We start from the raw sequence: 15,656 nt of genomic DNA, 5'->3' as shown, positions 1-15,656 counted from the left end.
CATTTGATATTACTCTTCATTCAACCGATGATGTAACCAGAACATTGATTAAAAATATTGGAGGAGATAGTATTAAGAAGAAAGTTGTAATACTCGGAGGTGATGAATTATTGAGTTTTGATGATAATGACACACGACACATATTATGATCTATGGATGGCATACGCTGAAACTGGTTGGCAAAACACATCACATCACATATATTAACCTCTTTCATTTCTTGTTTTTACCAGAAAGGAGGGCAAATGTTTTTGCCAGGACCAGTAAAAAATAAGATTTTAGGTATTAAATCATCGTCAGTGCTAGGTGCTTATTTTTGAAAACTTTTTGTTTTTATTTTGTTTATAGACCTTTTTTAATGCTTACATTTTTTGCGGTAAGCCCTTCTGGCTCTAACAACTGCGTGGAAGGCAGAAGGATACGGAAGCTTGCTGAAGAAAGGTCTTTTTTAGTCCTTTTCTTTCTAGGGAAATATGTTCGAGGCTTTAAACTATTATCAAGTGTAAATAGATAACTTCTAATTGACATATAATCATATAAAGTCGTAATGATACCTTCGCGTGAAGAAACAGACTAAAAAGGACCTCAATTCACCTAGCGCCTGCATTTTTTTGCCTGCCACGCACTTGTTAAAGCTGAAAGGGCTTATCGCATTAAAATGTAAACATTCAAAAAGGTCTATCCCACTACCGAGAATAAACTCTTATCTTTCGCTCCACTAAAGAAAATGATGGCTTTGTGGTGTTTATAGATTAATACAACGCCTTTGTTTACTCATTTCCTGTTCTTTAAATGAAAAAATGACATTGACGTAAAGCCACAAAGCCAAGAATCTTTAAAGCCATAAAGCTATCCAATCAAGATGTTTAAAGAGTAGTTTAGAAGAAAAAGTTTTAAAGTTGTTCTGTTTATCCTTTGCACTTTTATTTAAAGATCACCTCTCGCTTTATAAAAATTTGTAATTCTTTTTTTAATTAAACCCAATTTTACGTCATCTCTCGGATGCCAGAAAAGTCCCTTGAACATGTTGCGATAAAACGAACAACGGGGGAAAAAGAAGAAAAGAAGAATATTGCAACAAGTTTATTAATTAAGAAAAAATGAAATGAGTTCAAGTTAAAAAGTATTTTTCAGACTAATCGAAATCGTTCGTTTCAGAAATCGTTTCATTTTTTAATTAGCATAGCATGTGATACGAATTTGAAACGATTTTAAAGTAATTAAGAGTGATAAAACTGACGCCACATGCAAAATTGATAACACATGCTTGGAGTATGATGTAATTGATAATTCAATATTGGCATCAAACAATAAAACTGAATATATGAAGACGAGTATTTTGTATGATCGAATTTTAGGACAAGGACAATATCCCCTTAAAGATAGTGAAAGAATATGGAATTTCACCTTAACCGAAACAATCAAGAGTCTGTTTACAAAATTTGGTGCAATGTTAGCACCAGGTAGTGTAGCCTTGATTACAGGTAGACATTATGTAAGAAATTCTAGTTCTAAAAATAATAGGACAATCAGTAGTGGAACAACAGAAATTTAAAATTAACACTACATTTCCCCTTCCCCCCATTAATTGATCATAAAAAAGATATTTTGCACTCCATCTCTGAAAATTTAAGCTCAAATAAATCTTTAGATTCAATTTTGTTTTGTTTTCTTTAAAGCACAGTGATGGCGATTTGTATACAAGGCGATTATGTGGTAATTCTTGGTTAATTAATTAACAGAATGATCAATCGATTACAAATTTCCTTTTTTTCGTTTCTTTCACTCAGCTCTTTTCTTAAATGCTTGTAAAGAGGTTGTTTGAGTAAAGTTTAGGTTTTGCGGGGGGCTACGTAATAAAAACAAGAATGAATACTAAGAAGATATTTCAAACTACATTACCAATTTTAGTTTTCATAACAATTATATTTATTAGTAGCGTGTTTGTTATGAATTACGGCCAGGCTAATTTTCGGAAATTGAATTATAACAAGGCTAAAGTTCACGTAAATGTCACAAGGCCTTTTATCGACAATATCACAGAAACGTATTTTTTATTTATTGGAATACAGTCACATTTTGCTAATTTGGAAAGAAGAGAGGTCATTCGAAAAACTTGGTTACAATTTTGCACTAAAGGCATTGGTTGCCACTACAAATTTTTTTTTGACGGGCTAGACATAAACAACAAAAAGTTGCCGACAGAAGTTTTCAAACAATACATGAACGAGTCGAAAAACAACAATTACGATATTGCTGTACTTGATACACCTCCAGGTCGAAATTTCGCTGTTCGAACTTATAAATCTATTCATTATGTCATGGAACACATGAAAGTTAAATATTATCTCAGGTTAGATGACGATCAATACCTGTGCGTACAAAGATTGATTTACGAACTAAAAGCCAGACCCGTGGAATGGTTATTTTCCGGATACACGCATTGCGGACCAGCTCGTATTGACGAAGGATATATGATGTTCTCTTATAGTTTATTAGAAGTTTTTTACGATAAGAGTGACCTTGTGTGCACTGAGTATGGTACTGACTCTGTGTCAAGTTGGGTTTATGATGTTATGGACACGCAGGACGTCACATGGTTCACAGAAAACAAGAGAATCTACCAAGGTCAAGCCTCACTGAATACCGCTCTACAGAAAAGAAAGGAACTTTGTCAAACGTATATATCACTCCATGGAACATATCCTAAAGAAATGCAGATTTTTCACGATATTGTTCTGAAGGAGGAATACCATGACTATGACAAACCACGTCCGTATCACGTTTGTCCTGATCGCCGTCGAGTCAACTTACTTGTAGAATTAGATACCGCCAAAGATCAAATGCCTTGTGCTGCAAAACCGGTATTTAAGAAAGATCTAAAAGGTTGGGTAGGAAGGCAAATAAGACCACTATAATTTTACTTTCACTTTAAAGACAATTTTTCACTGAATGACTTTTCATGTTATTTATGTCTCTAAGGGAAACGAGAAACGGGAAACGTTTATCCCGGAATTTGGTTCGCAATTACGTATTGCAAAAACCAGAAATCTAACCATAACCCTATTTGTGATGAGGGTGGGGGGGGGGGGGGGGGGGCTGATTCAGCCCCCCCCCCCCCCCCTTAAACTTCTTTAATAACTTTTTATGTGTTTATAGTTACACCTTTAAATTTTGTGACTTTTCCCAACTTTTATTTAGCTTTCTTTTCCAAAAAAAGTTTTACTAAAAAATGTCTTTACATGTTTTTAAAAGCTTTATGTGACTTCTTATATTGTTATATTATTTTGTGTTTTTATTATTATTTTTACTAAATTCATCGCATCCAAAATCGTTGACAAAATTCAAAGTTAGTGTTTTTTTTCTATATGTCACCGAATTTGATGACATCATCCCAAAAATGCTGACGTCATCAGAGGGGTCAAATTTTAACGTGGGAAAGCTTTAAGCATATTTTTCAGTTTTAGTGCAAACTTTTCTCCAATCTCGATCCCAGGTCTTTTTAGTGTGTCAGAAAGGAAAAAAAATTTGGGAACGAAATTGAAACTTTTTGTTAGAAATTAGTCTATCTTCAGTTGTAAAATTCAAAAATGTTCACTTACATTTCACCAAAGAAAACGGTGTTGCTTTTTATCTTTTTATTTTGTGAAACCTAGTTGAAAATTTGGAAAAGTTAAAAGTTAAACACAATAGTAAAACAAATCTTTTCAATCGTTCCTTGACGTTGTTGCCCATCGTATTGACTAGCGCTGAAACTTGTGAACGCGTCATAACTAAACTTCGGCGTTTGAAGCTAAAGAATCATGACTTGGAACTAAAGAAAATGCAAAAAAATGATATGAGTAGTTTAAGGGAAAGAACCGGAAGTTTTAAACAATTTTTAGGAGTTACAGGAATTTGGGGCATCCCACAATGAGAATTAAAAAACTGAAACACATTTCTGATGTCTGATGATGAGGGATAGCCACATCCAGATAATATGTATTTTGTGATTTTTAGCTACCTAGTACCATGCCAGTACTCCAGGGGAACATTTGTTATTAAATAACTAAGTATAGGACTTACTTTTTTAAAAACATCCCAATATAAAAATATTATACTAAATAGAACTAAAACTTTATATGATAAAATAGATGTATTAAAGATTGGAGAGACCACGGTTTTACGACTACGTGTACAGCAACTTTGTTCTCAGGACCTGCTGTCTCTTTTATGTCGGGGCAGCAAGACGAAAATGACGGTCAAGCCCCCCAATTAAAAACAGGCAACTGGTGCTGGGAAGAAATTTGGGTCCAGGAGCTGTTATATTTTTGATTTTTTTCTTCGGTAATAAATACATATAAAAAAAGTAAACAGTGCACCAAGTCTAACTTGTCTAACTCTTATATTTATGCTAAATGTTATAAAGGAGCTATTGCTCTCCATCGCTAAAAATATGAGCTCGGATAAATTTTTAGATAGATAAGTTTTTATTTAAGGCACAGTATATAAGTCGATTATTTATTAAACTATCCAAAAGTCGGTATATATATTAAATAACTTTTATTTGGCTTTCAGAAACTTCAAACAGAATGTGAAAATTCGCTAAACAACTAAAGTAATTGAATTTTAAGTAAATAGTAGTGTTTTAAATTAATTTTTAAGCTTTCAATGACGCCACGGAAAAAGGGCTGCGGATAAAAGGTTAGCATTGCAATCTAGTTAGACCATTGCGCACAACCAGTTTGGAGTGCTTCCAGTGAAACTCTTGTGTGTTCTGTTTCCCTATAAAGGTTACAAAACTAATGCTAAACAATGACCGGTCACACAGACAATACAATAAACCACATTGGCCATCAGGATACAGGTACATGTGGTACACACCCAATGAGAAGCCCTTTTAGAAATGCCATTAACAAAAAACACCCATGTAACTCAGATCAAAGAACATAATTAAGGCTACAGCCTATCGTTTACCATGCCAATTAATTACTTCTCTGGGTTAAGTTTGGTTCTCACCTGGCACTGACAGAGCACTGACAGGCTCTATTAGAGCTGGCATTGTGATCACTTAATTCATAGCACAACTAATGAAAAACAAGAAGCCCTGCAGCTTTAGGATTTCCGTCATTAGCCTAAACGATTTTGAAATTTAAAGTAGACCTTGAAAACGGAGAATTATGGGGTAAACAAATCACGAGTGTCACAATTCTCAACTATTATATATAAAGCAAACATATATATAGTATATAATATATATAAAGCAAACGCTATACATTATCCAAAGCAGTTGATTGATCTTGGAACTTGTTGTTTACACACGGTAACTTGGTGTACCATGCGCACATAAAATATATAGGCCACACAACAATATTCGGCTGGTCGAGAAATAAAAATGCACCAAGGAGTGTTTCAAAAAAAGAAAAGTGTTTTAAAAAGAAGAGCGCAGTGTTTTATCAGTGCTCAGTTTTAAGTGCGTTGACACTTTTGGGTAGCCTAGTTAACTAAGCTTTCTTCCAAGATATTAAATTAAGTTTCCCTCCAAGTATAGTAATCAGGCAGACCTGTTCAGTAAACCTTATTCCATGAAATTAATGAGTCAAGAAATTAACGCGAATTAGTTACCGTTATAAAATTAACAAAGCTTAATGTAATTATTTTAAAAAAGGCATTTAATTAACGCGGTTGAGCAAGATTGTTATCAAAAATGCATTTAATTAACGCAAATTTGAGAATATGCGATATCACACGAAGCAAAAATTACGGCAACACTCGAATCCACGGTAGTGAAGCGGTCTCCTCTATTACAAGGCGGTTTGGAAATCGAAATAAAAGTTTTCGTTGTTTGGAAAGACAATGTTAAAAATTTTAAAACTTTGGAAAATGGAAGTGCTTAGTTAATTCTCCCCTTGGATCAGAGTTTGAAGATGATACAAAAGCTATTTAAAAAAGATCGCTGAAAAAAAGAACACCGCTGAGCTATCGTCTAATGAGGAAAAAATAGTAAAAAAAGTTGCATTTTTTTAGGCTTTTATATATTGTAAAAAAGTCACCAAATTAACAGCATTTTAATTAACGAGTCATGAAATTAACAGCCTTTAAATTAACACTACATTTCATGGAATAAGGTATGTAATACTCCGTAATATAAAGGCGCTGAGGATGAGGTGTATGATTCAACTCGATATGGGTTTTAGCATGAATGTGGGTCAATTATAAAGCGATAAAATGGTACCCACAGAGGAAGTTCTGTCAGATCTGAAGATTTGTTACGAAATTGTTCTAGCAAGAATCTAGTATGGATAGCGCTAACCAATTACCTAATTTAACTTTCGTTTTAAAATACTTAGCTAGTAAGAAATTTTAAAAACCAAAAGTCAGGCGAAGACCGGAGACTGGTTGACAAAACACATCACATATATTAACCTCTTTCATTTCTTGTTTTTACCAGAAAGGACAAATGTTTTTGCCAGGACTAGTAAAGAATAAGATTTTAGGTATTAAATCATCGTTTATTCTGCTTATATATAGACCTTTTTTAATGTTTACATTTTTCGTGGTAAGCCTTTCTGGCTCTGCGTGGCAGAGCGAAAGATGCGGAAGCTTGCTGAAGAAAGGTCTTTTTTAGTCCTTTTCTTTCTAGGGAAATATGTTTGAGGCTTTGAACTATTATCAAAGATAACTTCTGATTGACATATAATCATATAAAGTCGTGTAATGATACCTTCGCGTGAAGAAAGAAACTAAAAACGACCTCAATTCACCTAGAGCCTGCATCTTTTTGTGGCGCCGTAGATTAGTGGTTATAGCTCTCGTACTCTGTGCGGGAGACCGGGGTTCGATTCCTCTTGACGGCGATTCAACATGGGCGAGTGAATGTTACCATAGCCCCGGGTTAACCCAAGCCATGTGAGGGAAATTGGGAAGATGGCACACTGTGTGGGCCGTTGGATGTTGCCGGGAGTTGTCTAGTAGAGCGCGGGCTCTAACTGGGTCTGCGTAGCTCAAAATGAGCATTAAATACTCTAGGACTCTCCATCTACGCCATGGCCCCTCCTGGAAATAATAGACAGGGTATATCCCTCGATATTTGTGAGGCTAGCCATGTAAAATATGCACATCTATCTATCTATCTGCCACGCACTTGTTAAAGCCGAAAGGGCTTATCACGGAAAATGTAAACATTCAAAAAGGTCTATCCCACTACCGAGAATAAACTCTTGCCTTTGTTTACTCATTTTCTGTTCTTTAAATGAAAAAATTACATTGACGTAAAGCCACAAAGCCAAGAAGCTTTAAAGCTATAAAGCTATCCAATCAAGATGTTTAAAGAGTAGTTTAGAAGAAAAAGTTTTAAAGTTGTTCTGTTTATCCTTTGCACTTTTATTTAAAGGTCACCTCTCGCTTTGTCTTTTTTTAATTAAACCCATTTTTAGTCATCTCTCAGATGCCAGAAAAGTCCCTTGAACATGTTGCGATAAAACAAACAATGGGGGAAAAAGAAGAAAAGAAGATTATTGCAACAAGTTTATTCATTAAGAAAAAAAACATGTTTGAAAGTTAAAAAGTTTTTGGTATATATAAAAAACAGCCATAGTTTATTAATTAAGAAAAAATGAAATGAGTTCAAGTTAAAAAGTATTTATTTGTTAACCTTTTCGTGCACTAAGTACATTTTCAGACTATATAAGGGATCGTGTCCGAGATCGTTTCAAAAAAAATCGTTTCAAATCGTTTCATTTTTTAATTAGCATAGCGATACAAATTTGAAACGATTTTAAAGTAGTAATATTTAATTTTTTGAAATCGTTTCAGATCGTATGGAAATCGTTTCACTATTTTGTAAATCGTTTCATTTCATAATCATTTCAAGATTGTTTTTTTATATTTACTTGAAATCAGTTCACATACTATAATTCGTTTCAAAATCCTATCATTATGATCGTTTCAGTTTATTTATTTCAGATTGATTCAAAATTGTTTTAAGGTGTTTCCTTTACATTCTTTTAACATAAAAGAAGAAAAAAAATTATTAATCTAATAAAGGTCTCTCAATAAAACCTACGCGCTGTCACATAGGGTTTTCTATCGCTGCTTTTCGTTCTTAAACTTTTAAAATGCAATCTCTAACGAAGCTTTTTTATCGCTGCCTTTCGTTCTTAAATTTTTAAAATGCGATCTAACGAAGCTTTTCTATCGCCGTTCTTCGTTCTTAAATTTTTAAAATACGATCTCAAAAAGATTTTCTATCGTCGTTCTTCGTTCTTAAATTTTAAAAATGCGATCTAAAAAAGCATTTCTATCGCCGCATTTTGTTCTTAAATTTTTAAAATGCGAACTAAAGAAGCTTTTCTATCGCCGTTCTTCGTTCTCAAATTTTCACAATGCGATCTAAAAAAGCATTTCTATCGCCGCATTTTGTTCTTAAATTTTTCAAATGCGATCTAAAGAAGCTTTTCTATCGCCGTTCTTCGTTCTTAAACTTTTAAAATGCGTTCTTAAAAAGCATTTCTATCGCCGTTCTTTGTTCTAAAATTTTTTTCATTGCAATATTTTCCATTATAAAGGAAATTGTTAGTTTAAAGAAAAACTGTTTATTTTTAGTTTTGAAAAACTGTTTTACAATATTTACGATAAAAGATGTTGTTGATGATGTCGATGTTGTGTTAAATAAAACAAAGAGAAACAATAATTCTACATTTATATATAAGTTTAATTGGTTTTTAATTAGTTCAACATCGTTTCAAAATTTGTTACAATAACTTCAAAGACTTTTACATCTTATCACAAATAATATTTTGACAATCGTATCAAATCGTTTCAGAATTTTTTCTAATCGTTTAAAAATAGGTTCAAAATCGTTTCATTTTTACGTAGTTTACACAAAATCGTTTCGCAAATAAAATATGAAACATTTAATTCGTTTCATGATACGATTATGAAACGATGTGAAAAAAATATTGAAACGATTTCCATACGATGAAAATCGTTTCAATTCATATCAAAACGATCTTGGAGACAATCCTTAAACAACTAAAACCAAATTTACATACGTCCAGTTAAAAAGGTTTTGAGAAAAGCTCAAGATGGAGCTAAACTGTAAGGCCCTGGATGCTGAGTGATTGGTGGTATAAAAATAGGCAAGCTTCCCTTGTAATTCTATTTGTATTAGAAACATTCATGGTAGCAAGAAAGTTTTAAAATTAAGGAAATGAATATTAACTTTACATGCTTTTACCAAAATCGGTGTGATGAGGTCTTTTGCTATGTCTTAACAATTTTGTTATAATCATATAAATTAGATCAACCGAGTGTTTGGAAATCAGGAAATAAATTTTTAGACATGGTTCCAGATGCAGAGTAAGTGGGGGTATAAACATGGTCAGGCTTTCCATTTGGGAATTCTATCATCTATACTGTCAAAGGGGTTCTTTAAAAGAAAGGGAATGCATATTAAACATGTTGGCACCTTTGATGCTTCTTTTACCAAAATTGTTAGATTAAGCATTTCTTGTGCTATGACTTGTGGCGTTCATTGCATTATAAAAATAATAACTACAAATTTAATAAAATCTCACATTTTTTTTTTTATATATACATGTTACTATAAACCTACTCCACTTCTGAAATTAACGTTCAACTCTTTGCAACCCACCTTGCGTCAGTGGTCAAATATAAACCATAGTTTTTCTGGCTGGAGTCCAATATGAGAGTGCTATTAATGGTCATAACACAAAGCCAAATATAGGTAGACATGCATAGTAAAAGAAGTTTGCCTAAGATACATGTACTTGACTACCAATTACTCCAGCTCATTTATCAGGGATTTTGTCATTTTAGAAGGATAGCCAATTTCCTAACTACGATAAGACTATGTGGTATTACCTTGTATTAATGGCATTTTTGGCCTATTGCAAAAATCAGAGTAATTTAGATCCATTTAGCCAGGATTTGTGGACGTCTTTGTCCCAGGGATGCATTTGCTCATTACTTGTCATTTTGCAGTTTGGTCCCTGGTCCCTGGTTTATTCCGTCAAGTGGTGAATTTCTGACCCGGGAATATATCAGTGCCATGTTTAATGTGTTCCTAAAACGCAGTGCTTATTTAAACACACAGTACCAGTTTATTGATACAAGAGAGAGAGATGCCCTGACGCTCAGGTATGAAAAAAACACCAGTAATTAGCATGCGCCTGACGCTCGGGGCATCTCTACTGGAATCATCACTTGAATAGGAAACATGATGCTCAGGGCATGTTGATTCTCCTGATGCTCAGGGTATGAATAAAAACAAAAATAATTAGCATGGTCCTGAAGCTCAGGACATGCCAATGCACCTGACGCTCAGGGCATCTGTATTGTAATCATCACTTGAATAGGAAACATGCACCTGACGCTCAGGGCATTTCCATTCTTTTATACACTTGATGCTCAGGGTATGAATGAAAACACCATAATCAGCATGTGTCTGTTGTTCAGGACATGTTGATGCATCTGACGCTCAGTGCATCTGATCTGTCTCATGCATCTGAGGCTCAGAGCATGAAGACAAATATAATGCATATTCTTACCCTCAGGATATGCATTACAAATATGTTTGTGCATTTGGCAAAGCACATAGAGGCACCTACATTCCCCAAAAATTTCTACAAATACTTCAATACATACTGAACATGTTGTATCTACTCATTTCAATAAAAATACATTGTTTTCTACAAATTTTGTGCTATTATTCTGGAACGCAAAGCAATTGGACCTCATGTTACATGTTATTTCTAAATGGTTGATTATGGTTTTTCTATTGTGGGATGAAGTCGTGCTTAACACCCTCCAGAAAAAAGCATGTCCAGCTTTAAGCACCATGTGCCTCGCTGGCTCAGATTTTTCCTGAAGTTTGTTATGATCAGCCCATCTAACACAAATATTAAGTTTGGTTTCATTAATATACTTCTTTCCACGAGAACAGATTCCCTGATTCTCTATCCTTTAAAGGAAAATGTGACTTTATTTTTCACGTCTTCCAAGTTATTAATACTTAAACCCTATTTACAGTAGAATAATCTTTTTTTTTTAAGAATTTGTAAGACATGCTATTAACCACTTATACTTGTTCGAATTTTTGAGAGATATGATAACTGAGTTGGTAAAAGCAACAGGATAGCCAGCATATATAACCTTCCCACGTATTCGTTTCTTTTCTATTTTAAAATTAGAGTTTATTCTATAAGCCGTGTTTAATTCCCTTAATTCTCCTAATTCTTAGCAACAAGGTAATTTTGTACATAGTTATAAAATGTCTACTACATGTCTATTACAAACTTATAGGTTTATGCAAAAAGAAAAATATAGGTAGTGCTAGAAAGCGCTTTTTTTTTCAGCCTTCCAACAGGTAAAAAACAACGAGCTGCTTACGCTATCCCTGTCCCCGGATTCGTTGCCTGATGTCAAAGCTGCTAGCTAGCTAGCTAGCCGGGCAGCCTTGATGTCAAAAGGTCAAGAACCCCTGGGAAATAGGTTAGTGCTTGGACTTATTACCAGAGTACACACTACCAGAGTACACACCACCAGAGTGCACACTCTTCCAAAACAAGTTCTAATTTAAGATAAACACTTTTCAGCAGATATTTTGATCAACGCTGGCAGAAACCATGTGGTAATTTTTATTTCAGTCCACTGAGTCATTGAGTTCGAGCATAGGTGCAATTTTTTGGTGCATGGTTTTCTTTTAAGTTGTTAAGGGCTACTCTATTATATTGGTACAATGCAGGAATTTAAGTGCTTCTATTTTCCTTTGTGCTTGCCTGAAACCTCTGCGTGTTTGCATAAAGTTTTAACTTTAATCACAGGGCATGTAAAGTTTTTTCCATATCGAGGATAATACATTTACTTGTTGACTTCTCTGTTTTCTACTTGTTTTCCATGTCACATTCACTTATGATGCTCCCCATGGACCCTTGAAGCAAAGTTGTGTGAGTCCAGGTGCTACACCGAGAGCCCAGCCCATTCTACAACTTTGACCAGTAGGTGTTTTAGTTTGGCTGCACCTCCATTGTGCATGATGATCAACTTACTAGCTTCGAAAATCTTTCATATATATAACTCCCCCCACCCCTTTAAGAACAAAATTGAATATTCTGCTAATTTTTATATGCTTTGTTCTTACAGGTTGTCTTCCAATTTTTGTTAAGGTTGTCTGCCATGTTTTGTTTCAACGTTCGTTTTTATGTAGCAGATGCAATTGGTGTTATGTATATTGGCAAAACAATACGGGACCTGAAGGTTAGATCTTGTGAGCACCTTGTAATTACCAATTTTGTGGGGAAAAAATGTCTTGTCACTAACCATCAGCAGTAAATGGGCATCTAATCGTTGAAGTCATGTCCAACTTGGATAATTTCATAACGACATCAGCAGCAACTTATATATTCAACTTATATATCTAAAGATGAAAATAAAGTCTTTTTACTCAGAAAGACAAATCTATACTCAAAAGAAATTCACTAACTGTATATAATATCAATAAAGAAAACATATGTGATGGTTTTAGGGAAAACATTAACAACCTATATTATCGATAATATCAGTATACCGGTTGTACTATCTTTGTGTTGGTTGTTCATTGCATTGATTTTTATACGTTTTACTTTTTTATACTGCATTCATTACACATTTTGTATATGTTTATCATGAGACAGTAAGACACAAACTTGTATATACCTAAAATTACAAAGAAACATCTCAGTTTGCTTGTTGTAATAATATTTTCTGTCTTAGGTGAAAGTATAAAAAGATGAATGATGAAAAAGTATGTGGGTGTACAGGTGTAAGAAGCTGCTTGTTGTGTAAGAAACAAAAACCTGATAAAATTATCATTGAAAACAAGAATCAATACTGGTATTGTCCTAGTTGCAAAAAGATATTTCAAGGAGATCTTAGTTGTTTACCAGTGGATAGCAGTTATGTTAGCAGTTGGTGTGTTTATCACGAAGGTGGAATGGCCTGCAAAGATATTGTGAAAGGGATTCATGTTTTTGAAGAGTTTATTTCCGATAAAGAGGAGGAATTTTTAGTTAGTGAAATTAATAAACAAGAATGGAAGTTATCACAATCAGGGCGAAGAAAACAGGTTAGATTTTCTTCTTGTTGACAAAAATTTAGAGAATTGTGAAATCTGAATCCGTGGTGTACTGACTTTTTTAAATGATTTTTTAAATTTAGCAAAAAATGGTTGTAATAGAGGAATTTGTATCAGGGTGGTCCTTCTAAAATCCCCATAAAAATAATAGAAGTCCTTCAAAAATGTCCCAACCTAGCATTCGAATCACAAATATAAATTGTTTAACTTGACATGCATTTTTTTTTTCTTTTAAAATTATTATTACCTTTTGGAAAAAATAAGAAATTTATGTTAGGAAAAGTTTAATTATTAGTGGCTCTTTGTTTCTTTCTAAAAATTTGCCAAAATCTCCTTAAATACGGAAAAAATTGATCCCTCTAATCATTCAAAATTGTAAATAGCTGTGACTGCCCATGTAACTACTACAAAGGTTATTGAGGTGCAAGCCCCCTTAAATTGGAAGAATAACGTCTCTAAATAAAATTAAGTCATGTAGATTTTTGATTTCACTATTGATGTTTCTCAACTTTAATGATTTATTGAGTCTGTTTCATATCCTTAAATGCTTATGAGACAAATTCCTGTCAATTTATGGATTTTCTTTACAAGCAGTTGAAAGGACTCTTTTCCTAGCCTCGTGTTTCTTATATAATACTTTATTCAGTGAACACGTGTAACGTTTACAAACATATTTAAGCTCAATATCATTCCTGTTGCAATCAGGTACAATTCCTAAGTCTTTTTTGCATGTTAAATTTTAAGCAGTTTAGCAATCAGTTTACGATTAGGATTGATGTCTTGTGAAGTTTACCAGTTAAGCGTACTAATATCGTTCACGTAGCTTTAACGTTAACTTTAAAACTGCTGTACCCACATCGTAACCATGTCCTCATTGAAGGTGTGTGTTTTTTTTAGATTATTGATTTTCTCCTTTTTTTTAGGACTTTGGACCAAAACCAAATTTTAAACGAAAAAAATTAAAACTGGGAAATTTCAGTGGCTTACCAGCATACGTCAAGTTTCTTGTTAACAGAATAAACGAAGTAAACCCCTTACGTAGCTTCATTGCTGTAGAACTATGCAATTTGGAGTATACACCAGAACGAGGCTCGTCAATAGATCCTCACATTGACGATATATGGTTATGGGGTGAACAACTCGTAACAGTGAATCTTTTATCACGGACCTTTCTCACGTTGTCTTGCTCAAATCTTTCTTTGTATATACCTATGTCACAAAAATCACTCATTATACTTGAAGACGAGGCTAGATATAAATGGCTACACAGCATTAACAGAAGTCATATCAACAAGAAACGTATAGCAATGACCTTTCGAAATTTAAGTTCTGAATTTGAGAAAGTAGAAGGTACTGGTTACGAAGTTGGACAAGAGATCATAAAAATTGCACAATCTTTCGAAGGAACTGTAAATTTGTAAATCTGTATGAAAAAAATTCTTTTTGTTTAGAATTTTGAATTTATCCTGCTTTTCTGTCCATGTTTTATTGAAAATTCGATTTTTAACGTTGAACGCAAAATTGTACTTTAATAGGACAAAAAGACGCGGATTTTTAACGAACTAACCGATAGAATACTCGGTGCGAAATATTTTTTTTAATTTTTACGAAAAATAGAGAAATCGACGTCGAACACAAAACTTAAATCAACATACCTTTGCTTGAATTCTTTTTTTTAATGTGAAAACAAATTTAAGAAGCAAAGAAATAGAAGAACTAAAAAAAGTAGAAATACGTTTCTGCGAAAAGAATGTTTCGAAGTAAAATAAAAGCGAATACAACTGCGCATGTAAAAATTTATATATACTTTTATTAACGGACACTCTAAAAGGGGAACACCTCTAAAATTGATTGTACTGGCAGAAAAAGAGCAATTAGCGGACAGTTTTTCGTTGCACGAAATTAGCGGGCAGTGAAAAAAATGTTTGTTGTGTAATTATACACAGTCCCTCCACACTTTCTGGTGTGTAAAGAATTATATGTTATGGGTATTTTTCCGGATCAAAGTTCTAGCTCTTGAATCACGTTCTCTGTCAAATTAAAAGAGGGAATGAGACTCTCAAAATAACGGACACCCTTAATTAGCGGGCGTGAAAATGATTGCACCGAAGGTGTTCGCTAATTAAGGAGTTGGCTATAAGTCGAAATTGCATTTACTCATGGAAACCCACCATTAGTTTCAGGGAACTCTTGTAATTTGAACCTATATAATTCAGAAAATCATTTAAGCACAGCAAAAAAATTGGGAAGTTGTGATAGGCGCTTTCGCTGATAAGTGTTGCTTGGATATTCTGTCACTAAACATTCACGAGGTGGCCTGTAAAACGTGACATTTTGTGCTATTAGGTTAAAGAAAGTCTGGTTGATTTGTTGAAGCCGATTGTTGCTATGTAGTTCGGATTTTGTTTTTAAAAGATAATCTTATTGTTTTTGATATTGTCATGATTTTTTCATTAAAAATCAGTGAACACAAAACGTAGAAATAAGACAGGATAATTTTCAGCGCCTTTTTTTCATGTTATTGTGTAGAGTTTGAAGCACT

At 33.7% G+C, this 15,656-nt stretch overlaps 1 protein-coding gene across 1 annotated transcript; it reads left to right on the top strand.

Moving 5' to 3' along the window:
• Window positions 1-11,499: 11,499 nt before the first annotated feature.
• LOC130623660 (alpha-ketoglutarate-dependent dioxygenase alkB homolog 4-like) lies at window positions 11,500-14,567 on the top strand. Its single transcript, XM_057439167.1, has 2 exons — window positions 11,500-13,105; window positions 14,038-14,567. Exons 1-2 carry the CDS (start codon window positions 12,770-12,772, stop codon window positions 14,533-14,535), a joined length of 834 nt encoding a protein of 277 aa, XP_057295150.1. The 5' UTR covers window positions 11,500-12,769; the 3' UTR covers window positions 14,536-14,567.
• Window positions 14,568-15,656: the final 1,089 nt, after the last annotated feature.

The sequence above is a fragment of the Hydractinia symbiolongicarpus genome, chromosome 13 (assembly GCF_029227915.1).
Source record: "Hydractinia symbiolongicarpus strain clone_291-10 chromosome 13, HSymV2.1, whole genome shotgun sequence".
Lineage (NCBI taxonomy): Eukaryota > Metazoa > Cnidaria > Hydrozoa > Anthoathecata > Hydractiniidae > Hydractinia > Hydractinia symbiolongicarpus.
Note: the sequence above shows the minus strand (reverse complement) of the source record. Positions and strands in the feature narration are given on the sequence as shown.

What these genes read in the sequence shown, in the direction of transcription:
- LOC130623660 (XM_057439167.1), top strand. Translation starts at nt 12,770, where the DNA reads ATGAATGATGAAAAAGTATGTGGGTGTACAGGTGTAAGAAGCTGCTTG. An exon ending in AATCAGGGCGAAGAAAACAG is followed by an intron (nt 13,106 to 14,037) that starts GTTAGATTTTCT and finishes CCTTTTTTTTAG; the next exon opens with GACTTTGGACCAAAACCAAA.